The sequence below is a fragment of the Rattus rattus genome, chromosome 8 (genome assembly GCF_011064425.1).
Source record: "Rattus rattus isolate New Zealand chromosome 8, Rrattus_CSIRO_v1, whole genome shotgun sequence".
In the NCBI taxonomy this organism is placed as follows: Eukaryota; Metazoa; Chordata; class Mammalia; order Rodentia; family Muridae; genus Rattus; species Rattus rattus.
Window position 1 is genome coordinate 106,591,950 of NC_046161.1, and position 27,905 is coordinate 106,619,854.

The 27,905-nt window shown below is 50.5% G+C and overlaps 1 protein-coding gene across 1 annotated transcript; it reads right to left on the reverse strand.

Annotated features, from left to right (window-relative positions):
- Lss (lanosterol synthase) lies at positions 1 to 27,905 on the reverse strand. The gene is made up of 22 exons (XM_032911044.1): positions 27,792 to 27,905; positions 27,448 to 27,616; positions 25,597 to 25,735; positions 24,055 to 24,163; positions 23,321 to 23,442; positions 21,236 to 21,332; positions 19,918 to 20,053; positions 19,308 to 19,416; positions 18,770 to 18,888; positions 17,837 to 17,934; positions 17,269 to 17,296; positions 15,547 to 15,603; positions 14,860 to 14,931; positions 13,954 to 14,004; positions 13,256 to 13,405; positions 12,617 to 12,713; positions 11,946 to 12,051; positions 9,223 to 9,288; positions 8,537 to 8,617; positions 7,336 to 7,506; positions 2,943 to 3,021; positions 1 to 2,404 (listed from the first exon to the last, which is right to left on the reverse strand). The coding sequence occupies exons 1-22, from the start codon at positions 27,803 to 27,805 to the stop codon at positions 2,273 to 2,275; spliced, it is 2,202 nt and encodes a 733-aa protein (XP_032766935.1). The 5' UTR covers positions 27,806 to 27,905; the 3' UTR covers positions 1 to 2,272.

A 27,905-nucleotide genomic window follows, 5' to 3' on the forward strand; every position in this document is an offset into this window, starting at 1 on the left:
AACAGCATATAGCAAAAATGTATTTAAAAAAAGAAAAACATCTTAGTAAATTTAATTCTACTTAGCAATAAGTCGTATTCTAGAAGGAAAAAAATATTTTGTCAGAGAGGCGTAGCCATCGAGCCCTTGAGCAGGAATGGTAGCACATGCCTGTAATCCCAACACTCAGGAGGCGGAAGCAGGAGGACTACCCTCAAGCTTGAGGCCACCCTGGACTAGTAGTGAAGATCATGTCATGGTGAGTACCACACAGGAAAACTGCTTCACAGGGGGCAGAGGGAGTCAACATTCCTCACTAAAGAACCCCTCAACAGAGTGTTGAAGTCCACATCACAGTTAACAGAGAAAATCCACTGTGAATCCACAGGAAAAGCCGTCAGCCCATTCCAAATTATTCCTGACAAGCACTGGTACAAACTCATTTTAAGAATACTTAAGAACTTCTGGACAGGTATCCGGTGAGTGTCCCCCACCAGCTCCCCAGAGTCCAGAGAACTCCCTAAACTGGGGCTCGTACTCCAGCACATGCTGGGAACTCTGCAGCGTGATCTGCTACAGCCTAACCCATGCTTCACCAGTTGTCTGCGAACGTACAGTGATCTGGTCGCGGCCGGGAATTCCAAGGGATGGCTGCAACTGCTAGGGGCAGAGCTAGGGAACTAACTCATCAGTTCTACTCCTGGCAGGGGCTAGGAAGGCAGTGCTGTGAACAGCACAGGCCACAGTCTAAGGCAGGAAAGCCCTGAGTCACAGCAGAAGGTGTCCATGTAGGAGCTGGGCAGGAGGCAGCCGGCACAAGGCCCAAAGAATCTGTATCATGGCAAATGGCTGCCCTAGAGGGTCCTGCACAGAGGAAAGGGGTTCAGACACAGCTCTCTGCTTGTCCCAGGGAAAACTATGGGCCAGGAAGAGGTTGGAGCTCCCAGGGCAGAAAGCACTAGGGGTGTGGAACATTAGACTAAGGAGGCATCCAGCTGGACCCTGCTCACCAGGGAGAAAAGGAGTAACTTCAAGGAGACACATAGTTTCCACCCTAGACTCTGTCTGCATGCTGGCCAGACAGTTAGAATCAGCTCACACCTAAGGATTGCCTCAGAAATCTGGCCCTCACTTGGACTCAAGGTACAGCTGGCATGTGGGCTGATAATGGGCTTTGGGTGTCGTGGGCATTTTCCTGGCTGGCTCGGTGGGTCTAAGTGGTGAGTGGTGATCAGAGTCCTTGCTCTAGCACTGTCCCATGGCAGGAACTGCTATAACCAATATCTACCCTAATGTCTTCCCATGTGTGCTTCTCTATCTCAACAAGAAGACTGAAACACTTGGATATCAGGATGCTGATATCCCAGAAACCATTGCGATGTGGAAAAGCTCAGAACCCAGGGCCACAACTGGATGCTACATCTGGCTCCTTGCCACAGACTCAGGATACTCCAGGATGAAATGTCTCAGGAAGGGGGGCTTTTGTTTTTTAATATTTTATTTTCAGGGTTTATTTTATGTGTATAGGTGTTGAGTGTATGTATGTCTAGGTACCGTGTGTGCAGTGCGCAGAGCCCAGAAGACGACACTGGGTTCCCTGAGAACTGGAGTTCCATGTTGTTAGCCACCAGGTGGGTGCTGGGAACCAGACCCAGGTCCTCTGAAAGAGCAGCCGACGTTCTTTACTACTGGGCCATCAGCCCAGTGTCTGTTTATTAAGGGAGTTGGTGATCATTCAAACGACTTTTAGTAGCATTTCTAGTACAGAGCGAGTTTGTACTTCCTTTCTGGAAAACTGGTATTTCGTACAGTGATGCAGTCATGAACGGTAAGTTTCTGGGACAACAGACACTGCTCAGGACACAATGAGCAAGGGGCCTGCCTCTTCCATTGAGCCTTTCTCTGAGCAATGCCTGCACCCCAGGGCCCACTCCACAGTCAACAAGGGAGGAAGTGAAGAAGCCAGCTGCTCCCTCACAGGGAAGTCACTGATCACGAAAGCTCTACAGTCTTGTTCCCTCAAGGAGGACACCCAGGAGCTTTGGAGTACACTGTGCCGCTCTGGATCTCAGGCTCAACTTCTTCCCTTCCTCACTGAAGCTATCGTAAGAGCCGAGCGCACGCTGCCCAGTGTCCAGACACCGACTCTGACCCTATCCCCAGCCTCATGTCTACAGAAATAGAGAACCATGCCAAAGTGGGCTAGGAGGACGCTTACCACCCAGCTGAGAAACCAGGCTGCCTGGGCCTGTACAGCGCTGACGCTGGCCAGGTGCCGCACAGGCACACACGCTCAAATGTGGCCAGCAAGGGCATTGTCAGGATACAGGCTGGAGAAGCGGCCCAGGGCCCAGATGGGGAAGATGTTTCTGTAATTTGTGTAGCTGATGGCACAGGACTTGTTGAAGACCCCAGAGATGTTCTCCTGGAAAGACACGGAAGATGGAGCGATAGGGAGCTTGTCCTGGACGGTGGTCCTAACCACTGAATCCCCCAGCCCTAGGACAAGTCTGCGAGGGGGAAGCTGATGAAACCAAAGGCCGGCAAGCAGACAGGCAAGCACGGGCTGGCGCCATCCTGCTCGGCTTTGGTTCCAGCTCAGAGACTACAGCTTCAGGTAAACACTCTTCCCTGGACTATTAGTCTCTAACAATCCCCATAACCACAGGGACACATGGAGACCCATCTGCACGTCTTGTCAGCGAGGGACCACACATACGGTAGAGCTGAGGTTGTGCAGGAAACTTCAACTCTCCAGTCCTTCCCCCAGCCAGTTCCTTCTGCAGATAGCAAAGTGTGCTCAACACCTCTCAGCTCTACAAGCAGGACAAGCCTCTGCTCGGCACTGTCCACTCCCAGGTCTCCAAAGCCCCCCAGAGGAACACGGGTGCAGGAAAGTACGCAAAAGCTAATGGGCTAGTTAAAAATCGATGTGGGAACCACAGTACCCATCCCTCACACACCTGAGGCCAGTCTCCGTTGGGGAGCTGTTTCCCTAGCAGACATCTGATTCCTCTCTCCTGAGCAGAGATGTCGGGATGCCTGAGGAGTAAGAAGACAGGCGTGAACATGTGGTATAAACATGCACCCCAGGAGAAGAACAAAAGCTCTCCAAATACCATGACGATGATTGGTGTGGTTTGAATGGGAATGTATTTAAATGCTTGGCCATAGGGAATGGCACTATGAGAAGGTGTGGCCTTGCTGGAGAAAGGGTGTCACTGTGGAGGTGGGCTTTGAGGCTACATGTACGCTCAAGCTATGCCCTGTGTGACAGTCCCCTTCGGCTGCTGATGATCAAGATGTAGAACTCTCAACTCCCTCTCCAACACAGAGTCTACCTGCACAATGCCATGATGATGGACTGAACCTCTGAATCTGTAAGGCAGCCCAATTAAATGTTTTCCTTTAAAAGAGTTGCCGTAGTCACAGTGTCCCCTCACAGCAATGAAATCCTAAGACAATAGGCAAACCCTAACAAGCAGAACACCCAAGACTCCTGCTATGATCTTCCCATGAACCCTGAGAGCAGAGCATGCATAAGCATGGGGGTGCACAGGTGGGGCAATATGGTTGCCATGACGATGTGGCTGGCACACGGTGCCGACAGATGCCCTAGGGAGGGAGACGAGGCTTATGCTTGCCCTGCTGTGATGGTTTGTATATGATGGGGCTAGAGAGGGCACTATTAGGAGGTGTGGCCTTGTTGGAGTAGGTGTGTCACTGTGGTCATGGGCTTTAACACCCTAGTCCTAACTTCCTGAAAGTGAATCTTCTCTTAGAGGCCTTCAGATGAAGATGTAGAACTCTCAGCTCCTCCTGCACCATGCCTGCCTGGATGCTGCCATGCTCCCACCTTGATGATAATGGACTGAACCTTTGAACCTGTAGGCCAGCCCAAATTAAATGTTTTCCTGATAGAGTTGCCTTGGGGGATAGAGAGATGGCTCAGCAGTTAAGAGCACTGACTGCTCTTCCAGAGGTCCTGAGTTCAATTCCCAGCAATTCACGACCATCTGGAATGGGATCTGGTGCCCTCTTCTGGTGTGTCTAAGATAGCTACAGTGTATTCACAAACATAAAATATATAAACACTTAAAAAAAAAAGTTGCCTTGGTCATGGTGTCTGTTGACAGCATTAAAACCCAAAGACAGAAGTTGGTACCAGGAGTTGGGTATTGCTGTGAAAGGCCTGACCAAGCTTTTGTTTGGAAAAATGTGGATTTGGGGACTTTGGATTTGGTAAGTCATGGAATGTTTTAAGTAGGGCTTCATGGGCCAACCTAGTAGGACTATAGAAGAGAGTGGTGCTGAGGGCACTTGAACTGTGTAGACCTGCGGGCCCTCAGGGTTTCAGTGAATAAAAACTTTAATATGTGGCCAAGAGACTGTTTTTGTGATATTTTGGTGGACAGTGTGGCTGCTTTTTGCCTTTGTCTGAAGAGACTATCTGAGGCTAAGGTAAAAAGATTTATATTAATTGCATCAACAATGGAAGTCTCAAAAAAAGCCCAATAGAGACTTTGTTCTCTGGTTAAGTCTCATGACGAGCGTTTTAAACAAACACAGCAGGCTGCAAAAGGAAAAATACAAAATATATGGTACAAGTATGGGCACCAGGAAGTAGAATGGAGTTGATTCCTTTGTTGTAGGAGGTAACAAATTAAAGGAGTGGGGCCTTGGGGCAGGATCCCACCCACCTAAGTTCAGGCATGGTGACAAAGCCAAGCAGACCTCTGAGTTCAAGGCCAACCTGGGACAAAGCAAGTTCTAGGTGAAGGAAAGCTTAAATCCAGGTTTAATCCCAGGAGACAGGCGCAGATCTCTGAGTTCAAGGCCAATCTACAGACATGTTCCAGGACAGCCAAGCTTAGGCAGTGAGGGAGTTGGAAAACAGAAAGCTGGTAAGATAATATGTGGGATGATGTCACAGGTGAGGCAGATAGAAGGAGGCCTGTCACTGGATGAGAAGGATGGGTGGGAGAAAAGTTTGAAGGAAGAGGAGAAGACTGGAACAAAGAGAAAGAAAGAGAGGAGGAGAGGCCGAGAAGCCGTGGCAGGACAATGGAGGCTGATGTTAAAATCTCGCTCTGTGTATTTACAGGTTGTTATCAATGTTCTTAAGGGATGGATGGTACCGGGTTTTGTATGTTTAAGTGGGCAATTATATCTTACCAACTGGGTCAAAGATTACTGTGCTGTGTGTTCTTTTATGGGACGGTTTGAGTGTAGGAAAGTGTGTGGCAGGAGACACTGGGCCACCGTGGAGTTGGGATGTGTAGCGAGGTAAAAGACAACAATAAATTTAGTATTTTTTATATTTTTACAACAACAATAATAAGATAATGTCCAGTCACAGGAAGCAGAAAAACTGGGCAGCTTTGGCCATGTGGCTCTGGCTTTAGAGTCCAGAATAGAAGGGACTGCTGGGACAACTGATGCTGGTCAGCTGGAGCTAAGAGATTACTGGTGATTAAGAAGAGACCAGCATCACTGAGGTGAAATCTGGGAAGTGTTTTCTGAGAGCACAAAGAAGCTGTGTTCCAGAGATAACCAAGGTTGTGCCTCGTGCTGCAGCTGTACTGGGTAATGTGTAAGAGTCACCCAGGTGGTACAGGTTTTGAAGGCATGAAGGGATCATGAACTGCAGCTGAGGCTGGGCACTGTGAGAGGCCCTGGAAAGCCATTGGTGAAGGTGCAGCCTCAGTTGCAGTTGATGGCCCAGGACTGAAGGGGTCAGGCAAAGGATTTGAGGCTTGGCACCATGAAGAGAGCCTGTGAGAGGCTCTTGGTGAAGCCTGGTTGCAGCAGAGACCCCAGTGTATCGGAGATGCCAGTGCCATGGCCGATCACCAAGAGCAGCACAGCAGCGGAGTGGATCAGCCAGAGCCTAGGGCGCTACAGAGGGCAGAGCTGGAGAAGTGGCCCAAGCCTTCTGGAGGAGCCCAGTGGATCCCAGACACTGGAACAAAAAGCTGTAACATTGAAGTTGCCTTGGAGACCCCAAGATGTTAGAGATACCAGAGCCATGGTCTATCTGGTGTGGAAAGATGCTAATAGGGAGTGGGACCAGCCCAGGAGAAAGAAGTTTGTTGCAGTCAACAAAGACGAAAAAGGAGTTGAGATCTGAAGGCTGCTTTGACATCAGACATGGAGATGCAGAGTTTGAGTTTGCCCAGCTGCGTTCCTGTCTTGCTTTGGGGTTACAGTTAAGTGATTGGATGAATCTCAGAAGAGACTTTGAACTTTATACTTTTAACATCATTGAGATTGCTACAGACTGTGGGGGCTTTGAAAGTTGGACTTAGTATTTTGTGTTATGCTATGTTTAGGTATGGCCTCCATAGACTCATGTTTGAACAAGTCTATAGGGGCCAGGGAGTGGAATGTGATGGTTTGTATGTGCTTGGGCTAGGTGTGGCCCTGTTGGAGTAGGTGTGGCCTTGTTGGAGTAGGTGTGTCACTGTGGGTGTGGGCTTTAATACCCTAGTCCTAGCTGCCTGTGAGTCTCAGAGGCCTGCAGACGAAGATGTAAACCTTTTAGCTACCACTGCCTGGATACTGCCATGTTCCCACCTTGATTATACTAGACTGAACCTCTGAACGTGTAAGCCAGCCCCAATTAAATGTTGTCCTTATAAGAGTTGCCTTGGTCATGGTGTCTGTGCACAGCAGTAAGACCCTGACTAAGACACCGGCTGCGGACTGCGTAGGACAGACTGATGACTCTGCTGCCCTTGGGCTCCCTATGCACACTGACTAAGGGGATTTCAGAAGATCTCCAAATGGCTCCAAGTGTACTGTGGCAACACAGGCTAAGACAGCATGTACACATGCGCGCGTGCGTGCGTGTGTATCTACTCCTACACCTGTGTGAACACATGTATATACCCAAACATATGCATGCACGTGCATGTGCATGTGCATACATATGTGGACCTGTGTACACTAGAGCTACGCAAGTGGCTCAGGACGAACCATGGAAACGAGAGAGCCACAAGCAGCTGCAGTCTGAGTCCTGAGGCAGTGCTTTACTTCCCCACCACAGCCTGTCTCCTTTTCCCTCAGGCCCAGCTTTTCTTGCTCTGCCAACAAGTACTGGCCACCAATGGACAGAAGACCATTTCTAAGAGATGAGTCTCTCTGTAGGTACCATTCACCCAGACGGGCTGCCACTTGGCCCGGGAACAGGGTGTGTGGTTTCTGAAGCTGTCTCCATCCACAGTTACAGAGGAATAATGGCTCCGTCCTATGGCTGCCTTCACGTCTTCCCACATTTGTACACACCCTAGGCCACCTCCCCAAAGCTGACTGTCCCTAGGACACACTCCCACGGATGGCTCCCACAGCTCTTACCTGACAGCCATCAAACCCATCAGGGCCCAGCACGTACTATGGACCTGGGACCCGGCACTCTGCACGTACCGCCGCTGCTCACAGGACTCAAAGTCCTCCCCCCAGCCGCCATCCGCCATCTGCCGGGACAGGAGGAAGTTGCAGGCCTGAGCTACTTCTGCACAAGCAGTCCTGCAGAGAGAGAGCAGAGGTTTGGAACACCATGCCTTGTGTGGATCCTACTCTGACAGGAGGCCTTACGGTCAGGGAGCCTGCAGAGGTGAGTGGACGCGGGTGCCCATGTCTCACAGAGCTTCTGGAACCGAGAAAAATACGCTGCAGCTACAGACGCATGTGGCAGGCTGGATATGTGGGTACACAGAAACAGAACTAGGCACCCTTGGGTCGCATCTGCCTCAGAACAACATCCTAACCCCCCAAACCCACTAGATTTAAAGCACTGGCTAGGGCAGCCAGAGACAGGGTTTTAACCAACCCCCCTCTTCCTGAGTTCTTAGACCCTAGTCCTTTCTCATCGGGATGAGAGATTTAAAAGACGCTGAGGTAACGCCTAGACAAGGCTTATGAGCCAAGAAAGTATGGTTCTTAGAATTCCCATTTTCTGAAATAGTGATCTTATCTCATTGTTTAAAAAATATTAAACAAGGGCTGGAGAGATGGCTCAGTGGTTAAGAGCCCCGACTGCTCTTCCAGAGGTCCTGAGTTCAATTCCCAGCAACCACATGGTGGCTCACAACCATCTGTAATGGGATCCGATGCCCTCTTCTGGTGTGTCTAAAGACAACTACAGTGTACTTATATAGAATAAATGAATAAATCTTAAAAAAAAATTTAAAAAAAATATTAAACAAAATAAAATCAAATATCAAAGAAAAAAGACCACCATGACAGAGTGTTACTGGCCTGTTAAGTTTCACTGTCAACACGGGGTCACCTGGGAAGAGAGACCAGTGGAAGAAAGTGGAAGGGTCCAGCCCACTGGGTAAGAGTTGGCTGAGTGGGACTTCTTTCATGGTTTCTGCTTCAGTTCCTGTCCTAACGTCCCTCAGCAATGGATTAGGACCTGGAAGTCTAAGCCTAAAGTAAACTCTCTCTTCCCCAAGGGGCTGTTGGCCATTGCTTTATCACAGCACAGAAAACAGAACAGAACGGTTACCATGGCAATGCCCTCACCTGCCATCAGCCTGAAAGCCACACTTACCTATTTTGGTAGATATGTCCCATGCAAGCGAACGCTTCCAAGCCAAACCAGGTGCCATAGGTGAAGCAAACCCCCCAGGAGCTAGAGGGGACAGATGAGAATGTCAGACTCCGTCTTCACGCAAAGGGAGAGAACAGGTACTCTACCCAGGTACTAGGACAACCTCAGTTAGAGAACTGAGGCAGAAGTGGATCGGAGCATGGTGGCAAATGTCTATATTCCCAGCACTGGGCTAAGGCAGGAGGATTGCTTATTTAAAACCAGCCCGAGACATACAGCAAGACCCTGTCTTACAAAACCAACGAGAGTAAGGGACAGAGAAAGGATGAAGGTTGGAAAGGGAGAGGAAAGGGGAGGAAGGGGCTTTGGCAGTTGGTAAAAGAAGTGCTCACACACGCCCCAGGCAGCGGGAGTCTGCGGCTACTGAAGGTGGTACAATTCCCCTGGCTCAGCCACAGCTTCCTCCAACCAAGGCACACAGAACTGCCAATGCGTACAGCAGGGAGGGTGAGCTCAGGCCACAGAGCACGTCAACACAAGCTCTCAGTGTGGTGGGAGAGCAAGCATCAGCCAAGGAACAGGACTCCCAGGAAGTGGCAGCTCCCTGAGTCTCCCAGGACAAAGGCAGTAAGGGCAGACTCCCACCCCACCGCATGCACACCACCTCCCAGCTACGGTCTGCTCACCCCTCCCATGAGCCATCCGCTCTCTGCTTCTTTCGGCAGAAGTCCAGGCCTTGATTGAGGGTCTCCCTGCAACACAGACAGTTAGCCTGCCGACCACTGCAGACCAAGTCACAGAGCCTTCCCCAATCCTGCCCACACAAGGGTCTCAGGAAAGTGAGAATGGCATCCCCTTCAAACAGAGCAAAACAAACATTCGAAGAGGGGAGAGCAGCTGTGGGACACTGCAAGGAGCACAGGCTGTCAAAGTTCAGGGAAACACATGCTCTCTCTCAGCACAGGCCTTGGCGCCCACGTTAAATCCCCTCTGCATCTGTATTTCTGCCCCATTTGCCTTCTTCATTGTACGCCTGCCTAGAGCAATTACTGACCATGTTTAGCCTCAGGCAAGTTCTCAGGGGCGGGGCAGAAAACAGCGACATTCTTTGCTAAAACATTACAAGAATGGTCTCTAGCCCAGCTGGTAATGCTCCCATCCTGAACCTGTGGAGCTGGGCCTCCATAGGTGGCATGGTTCTCAGCACCGTCTTCCAAGCTCCTACTAGGCCGGTCCCTCCTCCTCTTAGAGCGTTCAATGGCTTTTCTAGTCCAGCGTTACAAAGCCGTCCAGGTTCTCCCCAGAAACGTGCTTAGGTCTCTCGTGGCAATCTGTCTTGGTGCCAGCTTCTGTACCACTCTTCTGTTGCTGGGATGAAGTACCACAGCCAAGCGGTTTACCAAAGAAGAGTTCAGTTGGGCTTACGCTCTGAGATGGACGTACCGGACTCATGTTTCATGGGGACGGGCGAGATCCGTCGGAATGCTATTAGCTAAACCATCTCTCCTCGCTTTATCTGTGTATCTGTGGTTGGTGTTTTAATGTGTATCGTTTTATTTATTTATTTATTTATTTATTTATTTATTTATTTATTTATTTATTTATTTATTTATTGTGAACGTTGGCCCCTCAAATCATAAGGCCACTGCCACTCTTTTTGGTTGCAAAACAAAACTAGATAGTGCCTACTGTTAAAGACACCATATGCTTTGGCAAAATTAGGCTAAGACTAAAGAAGAAACTACTTCCTTGAGAGCTGGCTTTCAGAATACTGGAGACAGCACGCAGGCTGTTGGTGCAGAACTGTGTCCAACAGTCCAGCTCAGCTATGGACCCTGCTTGTTACAGTAGAAGCGTCAGGGAAGAGACGCCCATCGATACAAAAGTAACACGTTAATACGACAGTAATAAAATGCAACTTTACTGCTTTCTGCTGTGATGGAAGGCCCCCTCCGCAGGAAGACACTCTCATGTGATCCTGTAAGTAGGGCAAAGGTCATGGTAGGAAAGTCACAGGCCCCATGAGGAGCCCTTTGCTACTGCTTTATTACATAGGTGTGATGTGCTGCCCCTTGTAAACGTTTGCGTTTACGCCTTACAGTACCGCTGCCCTCAGCTGTCCTCAGCCATGATGGAAGCTTTAATCACGAGAGGTGTACCACAAAGACTCTCAAACAGCCAAGCTCCTGAGACAACGTCACTGTTGCTATGTCCCAATATTCTGCCATAGATGGAGAAAATGAACAGCTATACAACCTCTCCAAGACTCGAGAAATACCACAGACAAGGTGGACCAAACGAATGCAAGAACCAAGAGAGGGGGGGCCATTCCCTGCACTTCCATGTAACTAACACACTAGTGTGGGACTCCACCAGGGCAGGGTCAGGAGAGCAACAGCGGTCCACGACTAAGAGGACAGAGGGCAGTCCCTTCACGAGGGAATGACAAAGGGGTGTAAATCAGGTGATGACAGGGTCCCCACATAACAATCTCAAAGAGCTTCTGACCATTCAGTGGTTCTCAACATGAAAAAACACTTAGTACCTGGACACTGGTGGTGAAGCTAGGTATGTATGTCCATTTTAAAACACGCTCAAGAAGAGAGGAAAAATAACCGACTCTTATATTACAGTTGTACTGTCTTTCTCAGACCTATACACACAGACACACAGACACAGACACACACACACACACAGAGACAGACAGACACACAGACACACACACACACACACAGACAGACACACACACAAACACACACAGACATGCACACACACACACACACACACATACACACAGAGACACAGACATACACACACACAGACACAGACACACACACAGACACACACACACACAGACACACACACACAGACACATACACACACACACACACACACACACACACACACACACACAAACACACAGAGACAAACACACACACACACACACACACACACACACACACACACACACACACACACACACAGACACAGACATAGAGACACACACACACACATAGACACACACACACAGACAGACACACACACACACACACACACACACACACACACACACACACACAGACACACACACACACACACACACACACACACAAACAGAAACACAGACACACACACACAGAGACACAGACACACACACACAGAGACACAGACATACACACACACACAGACACACACACACAGACACACACACACACACACACACACACACACAGACACACAGACACACACACACACACACACACACACACACACAAAGGATCTGTAAGCACCTGAAGCTGTCCCTGTATTTTCCCGAGCCAGTGCTTCCCCTCACCTTGTTGAAGAACCACAGTCTGTTGTCAGGCAGTGTTGACCGTGGCCCTGCTCAGTCCTGCCTCACCTTCCTTACCTGATCTCTGTAGCCCTGTGGTCTGGGAAGTACTCGAGGAAGTGCCTCAGGGCCTGCATCACTGCGGAGGTACACTCTACATACGTGTAGTCAATCATGATGTCTCCTAGGAAGGGAGAGGAGGAGGCACCTGAGCTCCACTGTGGTTCAGGCCAGAATGTGGTGAGCAAGGGTGTTAACAACGTTATCCCAAGGTCAACCTGGGCAATGTGGCCACCATGGGCACAGTGAGACCTGCACACCTATGTATGAGGCCCACACAAAACATCGGGGCTATTACCACTGCCACCCGACCCCCAAACCCCGTATGTATGACAGGTCAAAGCATAGGATAATTAGAAGGCATGAGGGAAGGGGAGAGAAGGTGCCAGAGTCCATGAGACAGAGCTGGCCCTGATAGACTAGAAGAACTTCAGTGACAATAGTCATGGCCATGCCCATGACATAGGTCCTTACAAGTGCTGGAAGTCACTGAGTGTATGCAGGGCACATGGCAGTGCCCACACAGCACAAGGCCCTGGGATAAGCAGGGAATGTGACCCCTGAGGTCTCCATGCCCTGAGACAGAAAAATGCAGGCACTGTATACTCTGGGGCTCTAGAGAGCTCTACATAGACCTAGCAGCATGCCAGGCCTGGTCTACACACCATGCTGTCAGTCACCACACTTACCAAAGACCTCTGAGGGGTTCAGCAGCTCCAGCAAATAGCCGCCACGCTTAGTCTCATAGGTAGCAAACCCTCCATCGGAATTCCTCATGCTCAACAACTGGAACAAGAGAGGGGAACACGGAGAACTGAGCACAGAGGACAGTAAGACTTTGCCAAAGCACCGCTGACAGCCAAAGGGCAGCAATGACGGACAGGAAGCCAGCTTTCACGTATGGTAGGTGCCTGGTGCAGCTACCCAATATCTGGAGACATACTCCCATGTCAGGCCAACATAGACCTCCAGGGGAAAATACACACAAAGCAGATGGGCTAGAAGGACTTGGCACAAAGATGAACAGACATTTCCAGTCCTTTGGATACCCAGCAAAGACCACCAGACCTCCCCAGTGAGACCTGCAGAAATCTCATCCCAAATACGGGCAGCTCCTTGAGCCTTGTAAGCTAAGACGAGAAGCCTCCGGGACCACACAGCCTCCTTGTAACTTCCGGGATGGGCTAGGCCCCATTCCTTACAGCGCAGAGGCTTCGCACCCAACAAAGTTCCAAGGATCTATGCCAGGGTTTAGACTGATGTCCTACATCTCATTCTTAGTCCGCTAAGACACAGCCACAGCAGCAAACATGGAGGAAGAAACTCACCAGAGCCACAGCATCATAGAGTCGCTCTCGGGGGACATGCTCGGTGATTGAGGGACACTGCTCCTGCAGGAGCAGCACAGCCTTCAAAGCCTCAGCCGTGCAATCAGCAACGATCCAGCCACAGTCCAGTGTGCTGAAGGGGAAACCACCCTAGGGAGGGAAAGAGAGAGAGAGAGAGAGTGAGTGTGTAACAGTGCCCTCCTACAGAGCTGCAACAGTCAGGCAAGGCCTATCCAGCACGGCCCAGGGGCACCTAACCAGCTGAGCAGACCAGCTTCAGCACAGGGCTATCTAGGACTTCATGCCCATCCTGAATGTCCTCAGATCTCAGCAATAAAACAGGTCCTAAACAGCAGCACATGTACCCCAGGGACCCCACCATGGAGAGGCAGCAGCTATGGCACGTCTCATTCCACAACCTGCCTCTATCAGCAGGCCCTACAGAAAGGAGGCCGAAGCTGGCTCGAGTCCCTGACACCCTCTGCCTTGAGTTCAGCACCTCAGCTCACCGCTCAGCTCTTATGTGTGTGCTAGGTACCTGAACGACCCTGACGCAGGGCCACAGGGGACAGGCTGCTTCAGGGGATAGTGAAGCCCCTGACACAAGGCAGATGCTACAAGACAAGAAGCTGGAAAAGCAACGGAAAGCCAGTGGAAGACGATTGAGCTCTGGGCTTGGGTGGGTTGCCCATACATACCTTGTGCATATGGCGATAATACTTCTGGTAGTCAGGATTGTTGTCTGGGACCTGGAGAGCATCAAGGAGCATGTGTGAAAAACAGAAACGAGTTGGTGCCTGGGACCCTGTACTGCCATCTAGGAGACAGATCTACTGAAGACGCCCATGAGCCCCCTATGGCTTTATCACTACTAGGTAATAGGTCATCCACAGAGGGTTGATCAATCTATTCTCCTGCCCAGCGTCATGGGTTCAGTACTCCTGAGCTGCATGACTCAGTTCAAGGAGCAAACAAACAAGTCTACACGTGCAGTGGGGTCCAGTCAGATGGGCTTCTAAAGGCCTGTCACTCAGTGCTATGTCCTGGAGCAGGCTGACTCACCCCCAACACCCTAGATAAACACGGGCATCGGCTGCATGGAGGAAGCTACACCCCACTGGGATCAGAGGACAGGGAAGAGGAACATGAGGACTCAGAGGAAGAAGCCAGTGGGATCAAGGCCTAAGACACCCAGTGTGTCTGCAGCAGGGTATGCAAGGCCAGTCTGAAAAAGCAGCACATGATGGGGCTCTAGGTGGATTTGGAAGGCAGGAATAAAGTCAGGCCGGATGGCTACACATGACCTCAGGGAGTGCACCCACAGACCTGAGGCACATCAAAGATGGCTAGGATGTGAACAGGCTGTGTCACCCAAGGATACAACTCCTGACTGTGCCATAGGCTGGCTTTGGCCCTCCACCCACAGCCGTTCCAGCATGAAGAACAGACGTCACCAGCTAGTGACGAGCCACTGGAGGCCACGGCTGGAGCTTCCTTGGGGTGACTAGGCCTACCACCATGGTCTAAGGCAGAGCAACACACAAGGAAGCTAAGAAAGCCAGCGTGGGGAGGCAGGGCAGACGAGGAAAGGGCACAGGCCTCACCTGGGAAAGCCGCAGGAACTCGTGAGCCTTCTGCAGGCAGGGCAAAAACTCAGGTCTTCGGTGTGCACCTGCCTAGAAGACAACAGGGTAGCCCTGTTGAGCCAGTCCTCCAGTGTCCTGGCGACATCTTGCCACCCACCCCCACCTCCAGAAACTGACACATCTTAAAGAGTTTTCTAGGGTTCCCCAGTGTTCTCCGCTTTAAAGACAGAAAAGACAAGGAGACTAAAGATTGGAACAGACAGAAGAGACCACCCTGGATAGCACTAAACTCCCACTGTTCTTTCTGTCAGGCCCTACTTTTGGCAGCTCAACGTGGCCCAGGCCCTGGGTCATCCAAGGACACCCTCAGGATCTCACTGACCTCACACCCCCTTGCTGAGAAACGCTCTCTCTCTCCAGCTCAGGTAGCAGCTAGTGTTCTAAGAGCCTCAGGCCCACCCAGCCCAGGTGCCACCTGCCATCACTCCCCAGGCTCGTCTCCTAAAGCACTTGCTAGTTTAGCATTGGGGTTGCCAGATAAAGTCTGTGCTCCCTTGGGATCACCGCCAGGGGACTGGGAGACAGGCAAGTGAGAGGTTCAAGGCACAGAGGCACGGTAAGCAGTACCGTGTCTCTCGGGGTGCCTGTGTAGCTCATACACACAGGACGATCACGTGGGGGCCGCACAGAGAAATAGTCTCATACCTCCAGCAGGGCTTGGACAGCAAATGAAGTGTCCCAGGTCTGTGATCCATTGGTGCCCTGTTCACAGAGAACAAACTGTTAGAGCAACCCCGTCCACTGACTCCACGGACCCAACGGTGCCAGAGAGTGCCCAGTTAGTACCCTATACCAGCTTCTGAGCCCCATGCACCCTAGTGGCTGACAAAGGAATGACAGAACACTGACTCTTGCAGGCAGCCGTGGGTAACACAGCCCCACCCGCCCTTAAGGCCCTGGCAGAACAGCACTCTCTCAGGACGTATCCAGAACCGCACGTTCCCTTGCAGACTCCTCCATACCCCATGACAGCATGGTACCCCAGTCACGGGACAACTAGAAAGAAAGTCCCTCCACTTCCACGCATGCTTAAGGTGTCAAGGACCCAGCTGACATATTACTGTGGCCCTGAAACAGCAGGGAAGGTCCCTTCAAATCCCACCCTGGAAACTGGTTTTCTGAGCAGCAGCCTTAGGTCTCAGTGTAGGAAATGGATGATCAAGTCCACAGTCGGTTTTCTTCAGGAATCTCTAAACATTAGACAGAAACCCCAGCTCCCAATCCTACAGGGTGATCAGACCTGAGCTCCTTCATAGCTCCACAGGGGCCAAAGATCCCAGCTAAATAACTGACCAGAAAGAAACATCAGGCTGGAGAGATGGCTCAGAGGTTAAGAGCACTGAGTGCTCTTCCAGAGGTCCTGAGTTCAATTCCCAGCAACCACATGGTGGCTCACAACCATCTGTAATGGGATCTGATGCCCTCTTCTGGTGTGTCTGAAGACAGCGACAGTGTGCTCACATACAAAATAATCATCACCATCATCAAGAACAACAACAATAGTGAAATGTGAGCCAAATAAAATCTTTTTAAAAAAAAAAGAGAGAGAACATCTCCCTTGTCCCCACTTTGGTTAGAACCCTAGAAGACCTAGGGAAGCTCACCATACATCATGTGCTATCTCCAACATTCTATCTGCAGCAAACCACTTCCTGCTTGTCCCGAGCGACTACAAATACCCTCCTTCTGCCACAGAAAGGACAACTTCCAGACCTGGGCCCGCCTCTCTGACCTGGAGGCCCCTCCCGTACTGGTGGCTAAAGAGGGTAATCTCTAGGGTTACCCTGCGATCTGAGCATACACAGCTCTTAGTGGCTTAGCCAGAAGAGCATCCAGATGTCCTTATAGAGAGGCCATTACCACGAGAGCCACTGCTCCGTCACAGTAATAGACAGAGGTTTCTGGAGGGTCTGAGCCAAGCCTGGATGTCATGATTTAGTCCGCTCTGAAGACTGACAGCAGAGGGACATGTGAGAACACACAGCAGCCACAGAGAGAGACCAGAAGGTGCCACAGCCCCACACACATGAGGATTAAAGGGTGACTAAGTCTCCTCTTACTGCAAGAACGGTATTGGGGGATTTTCTTCTTTGGTTTTCCCATGATTTGTTACTCCTGCCCATCCCCATCCTCCCCCCCCCCCGCTCCCCGCCTCCCCCAACCACCGTTAAACAGGGCCTTACTATACAGCACTGTCTGGTATCAAACTCAATCCTCCTGCTTTAATCGACTGAGTGGTGCTCCTACAGGTAAGTGCCACCACGGCTGACTGTTACTTCTGAATCATAATAAATCTAAACGGATTAAAAATAAATGACCAGAGATGGTTACCAAGAGAGTCAGCAGCCTCCGCTCTACAGCCCTTACCTGCATTTTCATGCCATCAAGGCCCAGCCTGTGGGGATAAGAAGAGATTGGGTCAGGGATGGTGTAAGCTGGAGTCCCAGCATCCTGAGGAGCTACACACAAGCATACAGTCCCCAGGAGCTTCCATGCCCACTTCCCTCAATGCTGACTTCAGTGCTGCCCAGCCGGGCTCACAAGCACAGGGGCTACATCTAGCAGAAACAAGACAGCGGCTTACCCAGGGACACTGGCCTGTGCCACAGGCTTCTACAGCCGGTCTACCTAGCTATCCTCTCACACCGCCACCAGAGAGAAGATGGCTTCTGTAAGTGCAGGGCTTCCTTCCCTGTGACCGTCCCTACCTTAGGCAGTGTTCCTAGGCTTCCTGGCTCTGACTCTGGGAATCGCCATAGTTACAGCGAGTTACTTCCCAAGACAATCTCGCTGGCAATGCTTCTGATTTCATCAAGCGTTCTCAGAGGCTGGACAGTCTGCCCCTGACAGGATGAGCCACAGGGCCCAGCTTTAGAGCTACATGTCTACAGGCAGTACCCTGCACCCATCCCAGCCGCCACTTAACCACACTCACCAAAGATAATCTTTGATCCTCGAGACGTGCTCCTGGAAGGCAGGGGAGGATGGTCCGTCCACTGACCAACGAATAAGCATGTTGACAGTTTTTGAGATCTGTAGGATATGTGGCCATCAGGAGCCATGCAACTTTACCCTGAGGCGGACCCCCATCTGTTCTAAAAGGAGTTTCCTAAGTACTCTCTATATATTCATGTCCCTGGGAAGAGCTCAATCTGAAGCTGTAAGATTCTGGGCGAGCTTAGACTGTGACAAAGAAGGACAAAGATTCCACAGAGAGAGGGGAGGAAGTTCAGTGCTAGCTGTGTTTATCCAGAGAACCTACGGGGAACCCACCATAGTACAGTAGATTGTCTCCCATCTATGAGGACAGCTTCCTTAGTGGGTCTCTAGTAACTCTGGCCAGTATACTCTTGACTACAGCCTCAGGCGTGTGCTGCTCAAGGTCCCTAAGCATGCACACAGTCAGCCAGACCCAGGAAGCAAAGCAAAATCAGAAACTCGCCTGGTATCCATCACCAGACGGGAGAGAGATCGGAGTGGAACACGGGGATCCCACTGTTCTCATTCCCCCAGGCACCTATAATCCTGCCACTTATAAGGGGTAGAGGGTGGATTATCTAGGGTGGGATTTGTGAGGAGTAGGGGGGAAACACCCCACCCAATTGGCCAGGAAGCTCAAGAAGTGGTCTTCCAGGAGGTATTCAGACTTGGACAAGAGCCAGGCGGGGCAATGGGAGGAAAAGCGTCACTGAGCCTAGAGAATGGACGCAGGTGATACTTCAAAGGCATTGACCCAAAAGGACATGTGCTGGGATCTGGGAAATAAGCCTGCCTCACTCCTAGCTCAACAGAGCCTAGCTCCTAGGATATCTGAGAGGACCCCACTACCACCAAAGCTGCTCTAAGGACCAGAGAGGAGGACACTGACCGGGCCAATGCTGATGCATTTCGTGAACCGATCATCAGCTGCGACATGTTCATACAGCAACTGGATGGCCCACTTCCGCAGGCTGGTACTGTGGAAACGTTCATACAGGTTGAGGAGTCCTGCAGGGGAGAAGGCATTAGTGGACACCCAGCAACAGGAGAGATATGTGGCAGGCTGTGCCCTAGTCATTCAGATGGGAACAGGTCCTCCACAGCACAGCATTGGACTTCTCTCTTCCCCTGGGATCCCTCCTCCCACTCGCTCTGCCTCATCTGTGCCTCCTCCTCCTTCCCACCTAGGAAGGACTGCTGTATACCTCCCGCCATGTCCTGCCCTGCTCAGGCCATGCTGAGTGGGGATCACTGAGCAGCAGCTGGTCGTTGCGGGGGAACCGCAGCAAGGATATGTGCTTTCAGCTCCCACTCCAGGGCCCAGGACAGAGGTCATTTGTGGCACTGACAGAGTGAATGAATTAACGGAGAGCCAAGAACATCTTAACTGCACTACCCAGGCTCTCCCAACCCTCAGAAGCACCTACCATACACCACGTGCAGCAGCCAACTGTGTGGCGTGTACATGTCATCGGGGCACACGTTGTTCTTCTGTGCTGGCCAATCGATGCTGGCATAATCCTCCACATAGAGTTCCTAAAGGGCAGGGCGTACCTGAGTGCCTAGCAGAAGCAGCAGACACAGAGTAGACTAACTCTAGCTACCAGTGGTCTCTGGTTGCACTCTCAGGAGTCTGAGTCATATTCTTTTGGAGGGATAGGGACACCCAGCCAGAGATCACAACAGGGTGTCCAGCTAGTTCACTTATACCAGGGCCAATCTGAGGAGCTGTCCCAGCCCTAAGTGCAAACCCTGTTCTCAAAGTCCATCTCAGGGCTATTCCCCAGAACAGTCACTGCCAGCATAGGCTAGGACTGCAGCTTCTGAACTCTCCGAGTCCCACTGGACCACTGTGCAATGGCAGACGCCCTTCCCACAGCACAGGTCCCTCTGAGCAGTTTACGCTTGTTATTGGAGAGAAGGCAGAGACTCCTCAGGACCCCCACAGTACTGAGAAGCAGTTAAGCTCTCAAGGCCCAAGACCCCAAAGGCTGTGTGCCATTTCCTCGCAAGGTCCCGAGAGATCACAAGACTTACCTGGCGGAGGCTCTGAACCAGTGGGTCCTCTGGGGCACTTAGCCGAGTGGCGTAGCAGTAGCTCATGGGCAGATAGACCTGCCGGCAGTGACACCACAGAGTGGATGGATGTGCGGGAAACCATTCAGGAAGCAGCCTGGAGGAGACAGCTGTGTCCGCAGGACAGAGGAGCAGAAGCCTACCTACACTGTTAGCAGCCCTGAGGCCTTGGGCCCCTTCCACGCATGCTGCCGTGAGCACACTCACCCTGTACACACTTGCACCTACAGTCCAAGCCAAGTGACTGGAGCTACCGTTCCACATATGTGGAGTCATATGAGGAGCCCTACAGCCTGGCGACATGGACCAGAAGGCCCAGGCTTTCACACCCCACTCCACCCTGACAAGGCTTTCTTCTGCCCACACCTCCCCAGGCAAGTCTAGCCCCTAGTAGGAGAGCTGCCAATGGCAGACCACTGGATGTTAGCACAAGTCTAGTATATCTCCTTACTTCAAGTAACAGTACCTCAAGTAACACCCACCCTGCCCCACACGTGGATACTCCCCCCACACCTCTCCCTGGGCCTGACATTTGCCACACAGTCAGTCATCCCCACTCAACCAGACTGTGGAGCAAAGCCTTTCGATTCTTGTTTTAGGACCCTGCTGTCCTTTCCCAAGTGGCTCCTCACATCCTGTCTTTCCACACGTGAAAGTTATACCTCAGGAACCCTCAACTCTGTCTTCAAGAGGATAGCAGGCTCTGCATGAACTCTGTATAGTTCTTGGGATCTTACCGCCTATATGTGTAATCTGGGAGTAAATTACATATGCATTACATAGGGCGCCAATGCTTTTATAAGACATATAAGATATAATAGAAAAAGACACTGAGCATAGGTTTCAGTTAGTAAGGGATAGGCATTGACTCTGCTGGGTAAATACATAAAAACAAATTTTAAGGATGCACATGTAAGTGCTCATTGGTGAAACAATATCTAGGACTTTCCAAACATTTACCATAAATTAGTTCAGAAAAAGAGATGGGGGAGGGGGCTTTCCTTTACTCCTATATATACTCCAAGTTTTTGTAATTGCCAGGTATGATCTGTTGTCTATTCCCACAAAGCCCAAGCCACACAATGGGTTCTGTAATTACCCTACAGGGTCCCACAGCCTGCTATAGAGCTGGGTGGTCTGCTGCCTTACTTTTGCCTAAAAGAGTCCCCTTTCTAAATATCTACAGAACACAGAAGGGCCTCCAGTGGGATACTAATCCCCCCATTTAGGTCTCATCAAGCTACTCGAAGGAGGTGTAACAGGCAGAGGGCAGACATACCACATCTCAGGGAAGAGGGTATTGATTCCTTCCCAGCTGTAAACATTCAGGACAGCCAGCCAGAACTTCCCCCAGGAAGGGATGGCCACTGCACCACCTGGAAAGAGAGAAGGAACAATCAGCTACCATTACAATGAACACTGCTTGTAGTTTTCTCTTATGTCTCTTTGCATGAACTAAAGGTCAGCCTTCCATGAGTCCTGTGACTCCCAGATGAGAAGACATGTTCCACAGCTGCCCAAGACACCACAGCCACTAAGTAGAAACAGCAGCAGGAACAAGAGTGTCCACCCTGCAAAGCGCTGCATATACCCCTGTTCTCAGCAGGAGCACAGGGAGGCAGCTACTTGCGCAGGTAGTTCAGAGAGACGGGGGCCCAGATACACACATGGCATAAGCCCTGAGAAGAGGGAAGAGGGGAGATTGCTTGGCTGCTCTTTCTCCAACCAAGACCAGACTGCACATCTGTGTTCAGCAGGTAGCCTAGCACGAAGTGACTCCAGGACAGTCACATGCAGCCCCACATTTGAGCCTTCCCTTGCCCTACCAAGCAACAGTGAGTCTTCTGTGCAGCACAGGGCAACACTGATTTATGAATCCCATCCTAAATCCAAGTGTGTCATAGTCAAAGGGCAGAGAAAGCCACTAGTTAAAGCATGATGCAAGCACATTCCTCCTCTGGGCAAGCACTGGGATAAGAGAGCAACAGGATTGCAGAAGGAAACCCCAGAGTACATGATCAGTAACGTCAGAGGCTGACGATGACTTACTTAAGCACCACAGGGGCAGAGACTTGAAAGAGGATTGCAGAAGTTCATAATGCATACAGAACACTTCACCTAGCCTGGAAAGTCAGAAAGAAATCCTGAAGGGGTGAAATCTAAGACAACACTGTAAAATGCAAGGAGGAGTTTCCAAGACAGCAAGGCCAAGGTGGAAAGCGGGGTGAGGGGATACAGTGCATGGGAGCCCTGAGGCACGGAACCACTTTCACAAAATGAAAGGAGGCCGGGAGCTCGTAGCAAAGAGCAAGATAGGAGCACAGGCCTTAGAGGGGCAGAGTACAGGACCACAGGAGGTGTTGCAGAATAGTAATACAAGAGAAGAGCACATGTTCTCTTACTTATCTAAGAGCAGTGGGAGCCCACGCCGCCTGCTGAAGGCTGGAAGGGACTTTAAAGCCCACAGGTGAGGGGAAGAAGCAATTACGCTCAGGCTCTGCGCACTGAAATGAGCAGAACTCTCAGTGCGGCTGCTAACCTGGAGCTCAGCTGCCTCCAAAAGGCAGACTGCACGGACCGTCCCACAGGCGGTTGCTTTTAAACCTTTACCAATCCATAAAGAAAGCAGCCTATAAATTGCCAAATTGTTTTAGACTGCGGCTATAGCTTCATCAGTAGAGAGCTTCTCTCACAGGCACCAAGCCTAAACTCAATCCCCAACACTGCATAATCCAGGCGTGTGGCACATGCCTGTAATCCCGGCACTCAGGAGGCAGAGAAAGAAGGATCAGGAGGTCAAGGCCAACTGTGGCTACACAGTGAGTTCAAGGCTAGCCTGGGCTCCGTGAGACCCTGTGTCAAAACAAAACAAAACAAAACAAAACAAAACAAAACAAAATTCAAGTTGTAGCTAGGCTAAGTGTACACTCATCACACAAAATAAACACAAACTAATTAATTAATTAAAGAGAATAAAATTAGGGCTGGAGAGATGGCTCAAGAGGTTAAAAGCACTGACTGCTCTAACAGAGGATCAGTTCCCAGAACCCATGAGGTGGCTGGCAAGAGTTCCAGAGGATTTAGCACGCTCTTCTAGCCTTCATGGGCACTGCATGCTTGTGGTAGAGACATGCACACGGGCAAAACCACCTATACACATAAATATAAATACGTCTTTCAAATAGTTAAAACGTAATAATTAATAATAATTAGCAATAATATAGTAAGCATTAAACAGCTCAACAGTTTCTACCCTACTCGTAGTTTTCTGACTGTTTCAACTGGAGGTACGTCTGACTAATTCCCATTCACAAGAGCTCTTATGTCGGTGTGAGGAAAGCCCGGCATGCCATACAGGACGAACCTTTTTTGTGAAGAATGTTCCGAGCACGCACAAGGTCAGGATCATCAGGTCCAATACCCAGGATTCTGAGAGACACATAGCTCAGGGCGGTCCCAAACACCGTGGACTTGTCCTCAATGTGCCTAATGGAAGAATAAGGCTGGTGGGGAAAGGGCTTCTGTCACCTGTCGCTACTTCTAAGGAATGAAGCAACACTGGCAAGGACGTCACCTAGAAAGATTGCTGTAATAGCTCCCGCCAACCCGACAACACAGAAAGCACACTTCAGGGACGCCCAGACAGTTTAGTTCACCCAGCAGAAGATAACCGAATGTTCCAAAACCACCCGGGCAGGGCCTGCCCTACCCGTCTGCTCCCAGTGTGTGTACCACATCAGGAAAGCAGACTGAGATAGGTCTGTGGGACCCTGCATTTGCTGTCATCTCTGCTGCCACCACAGGTTTAAGATACAACGGCTTTATCTTGGCACCTGAGACTCAGGAGGCTACCAACCCCAAGACCCATTCACAAGAGCAGAGGTAAAACTGTGGCCAGGCTACGCACAGGCACCAGCCTACTCTCCTCCGGTCAGGCTGTCACCCGCCCCACCCTAGGTCCATGGTTACAGTCACCCCATTTCTCCACAGCTGCCTGAAAACCCAAGCATGAGCTACGTAGAACACACGCAAGCACACACATGCGTATATGTGTTGTTAAGCACACGCGCGTGTGTATGTGTTGTTACGCATACTCACAAGCCCCAGCCGCCGTCGGGGAGCTGCACTGAGCGCAAGTACCGTACCATCTCCTCTCTGTATCCAGCCGGCAGGGGAATGTGTGCTATGTGACACGTAATCAGGAGACCTGTGTGGTGAGAAGGACACTCCACATAGTGACAGGTACCCAGCTGCTAACCCAAGCCCTTCTCCTGAGAACCTTCTCCCTGACACAGCAGCCCTGGGGCTTTCCCTCCCAGGCAACCAAGCCCAGGAAGGCCATTCTTCCTAAGCCTGGTCAATGGCTTTGGAAACAGGGCTTTGGGGAACACTAAGAACAACCCAGGCCAGGGCCCACAGGGCTCGAGTGGTTATGCCTGGTCTGAATGGCATAGTGTGGGTGAGAGAAACAGTGCCGAGCCTTGCAGAGCCTCCCGCACGTGCCCTGAAGGGTGAGAAGAGCCAGCGGGTCCATAGCGGGCAACCAGGTCTTGCTGTAACACCTGCTTGGGACTGGGGTACTAAGATGCTAATCCCGGGCCACAGAACAGCTTTTGTTTCATTGATCGACTGATTGTTTTCAAGACAGGCTTTCTCTGTGTAGCCTCGGCTGTCCTAAAACTTACTCTGTAGACCAGGCTGGCCTTGAACTCAGAGATGCACCTCCCTCTGCTTCCCAGGTTCTGGGATTAAAGGCGTGCACACCCAGCCAAGATAATGGTTATTGCTTAGAATGTACTGTTGCGTTTTATAAACTTCTTTACATGTATGTGCTACTCTGCATATATGGGGAGAGATGATACTACACAAGAAATCTTCATTCCAATGCTGGTCTTTGGGCACATGCCTACCCTCATGACCCACAGGGCAGCTGCTAATCATATGCCCCTGGCATGGCACAGAAAGGGCATCATAGGGCAGCTACCACAGAAACAAACCCGTATTCTCCTGAGAATTCAGGCTACTGAGATAGTAGGGTTACAACTCAATGCAGAAAAGGGTCCTGATGCGTGAAGACGGGTTTCCTTAGAAACCAGGCAATCCAGGATACAAAGAGCCTTACCCAACCAAACTAGATCCAAGACTGGTGTTCAAATACAATCCTTCTAGCATTCACCAACCTGGACCTGCGGTTTCCCGGCCAGAACTCTCTCAGCCATCCTTTGACAACAAGTCCACAAGGGATATCACGGTTCTCAAACAACCAATGCATGGACGCCAGCTCCTCATCCTTAACCTTGCCCCTTGACAAGACCCTAGCACTGGCTGGGCCTTCTACCTTTCCATCTTGTTCTGGGATTCAAGAGCGTTCATCCCCTTCTCCTTGAGAACCCTTTACTTCCATTATTAGAGTACTTGCCAATCTAGCCTGGGCTAGCTATACCCAACCATTGTTCCCTAATCCTGGAAGCAGGATGACTGGGATACGAGGTCGCCCTCCCCCAGAGCTTTTCCAGTGAGCTCCTGGGTTTTAACCTGCTTGACCAGGGTAGATCAGTCACCCCCACACACACCTGGTGTGCATGCCCTGACAATCTAAAACAGCCTTTCCCTGGAACTGAGGTAGTGCTTTCCTCCTACCTGGCAAGAGGAAGAGTGGACCACCATAATCACCAGCCCAGTGTCCATCCTCAGCCTGCAGCTTGGCATAAAAGGTTACTCCGTTCAGGGCCCCCTCATGGGCTGTTTGAGCTTTAGGTAAGTTCTTGAAATAACTCGTCTGTGAAGGGAGGGGAGAAATGAGGGTTGAAGGTGCCTGCTGCCCCAAGGAACCCTTGTCATTCACAACCCAAGTCAAATCTAAATTACTTCGAAATTTTCAACTGTTTTGACCTAAAACAAGACGGAATGATGACAATTTCAGCCCGTGTCATGGTTTGTATATGCTCAGCCCAGGGAGTAACACTATTAGAAAGTGTGATCCTGCTGAAGTAGGTGTGTCACTGTGGGTGTGTGGGTTATAAGACCCTCATCCTAGCTGCCTGGAAGCCAGTCTTCTCCTAGGAACCTTCAGTGAAGACGTAGAACTCTCAGCTCCTCCTGCACCAGGCCTGCCTGGATGCTGCCATGATCCCACCTTGATAATAATGAACTGAACCTTTGAACCTGTAAGCTAGCCCCAATGAAATGTTGTCTTTTGTAAGAGTTGCCTTGGTCATGGTATCTGTTCACAGAGTAAAACCCTAACTAAGACACCCCATGTTCAATAAAAAGGCAATTCCACGTTGTCACAATTTACCTTCCAGCTAGTGATCTACAAATCTCTTCAAAACTTCAAGACATCTTAACTAAACCCAGCATAGAACACAGGCCAGGGCACTGATGCCCGACTGGTACTGGGACTCTTCCCTTTCAGAGAGGGCCCACACAATAGCACAGTGGTTGCTCAAAGATCTTCCCCAGCGGATGGCCAAGACTCACAGGAAGCCTGTTAGCTAACTAACCACTCCATGGCTATCTGTACTTCACCCATGCATGGATGCACACAACCAGAAAATCAGGCCAAAGGTATTTTCATCTTTTGGATCCAAATAAATCAACACCCATCTTTGTAATTCTCTTACAAATCAAAAGTTACATAGCAAAGTAGAGTGCTCAAAATAAAACCAAATTAGGGCAACTTCTTCCACAGGTTTCTGAGGTGGAGGGACTTAAATAATGGGGGTGCTTCAATTCTCGTCTCTAGAAGGAGACACCACACTTTTTGTTGGTTAGACTGAACTGAGGCAAACATTACACACACTGACCTACATCACCAGTCCCTCTTTTTGTCTTATTTGTTATTGTTTTGAGAAAGGGTCTCACTACATAGAACTGTCTGGCCTAGAACTTGCTCTTTAGACCAGGCTGCTCTCGAACTCACAAAGATCTGACTGCCTCTGCCTCCTGGGTGCCGGGATTAAAGGCCAGTCACACCTGTTTGTTTGTTTGTTTGTTTGTTTTAAATAAGCCTTGTTATTAAAAAAAGAAAGAAAGAAAAGAACCACTGCAAATAAATAAAAACATCGCACACCAAAATTAATCAGACACAAAGTCTATTCAACTTAATGACGTTGGCGTTTGAAAAGGGAGTCTGTGAAACTTTCCATAAAATTTTACTTTCAGTACCCAATAAATTTTATGCAAGAATTCCATCACCCAAACCACAAACCCCGTGACAGAATTAGAACTAGAAAAACAGCTAGCTTCACCGTCTTCTTCCGTAACTCGTGAACTCTCCTGATCACCTTACAGTCAGCTTTTCTTCATGTTACACTACACCCCCACACACATTGGTTTACATATATGCATATATTACTGGCTAGACGCCCGCTTTTTGAACAAGGCTGTCTGCTGTTTCAGAGCTCTGGCTCAGGAAGGCATGGTAAAGGCTGATCAGTGGTGGCTTCCAGACTTGGGATGAAATGGTGCCTTTAGAATCACATCACTTACTGTGTCCAGTCCCAAAGAGTGGGCTTCTAGCCCCGTCTGTTCTCGACCAGGGTCCTCCTCCGCTTGGTAATAAGTCCATCTCTGCCGACCCAACTCATTATGGAGCCGCCAGCGGGTGAGATCGGTAGCGGGCTCAGTTTTATAGGGTCCCCCACGACGCCGCAGACACCTAAGGGGACCAGCGAGAGGAAGCAGCCTTCGTTAGGCTCCGCCCAGGCTGGGTGCCAGCAATCCAGGCACGCAGAGTCACCAGCCATGCCACCCTGCTGTCCAGGCACCTTCCCTGCCACCGCCCTGCCGTGTCCCTCGCAACACCCGCCGGAGGCCCAGGGTCCGCGACTCACGTGCCCTCGGTCATGACAGCACTGCTCTGGACCACCGGCCGGCCAGCCCTTTACCTGACTGACAGCCTAGTGCACTGCGCAGGCGCAGACCTCGGCCGACCGGAACAACTGGGT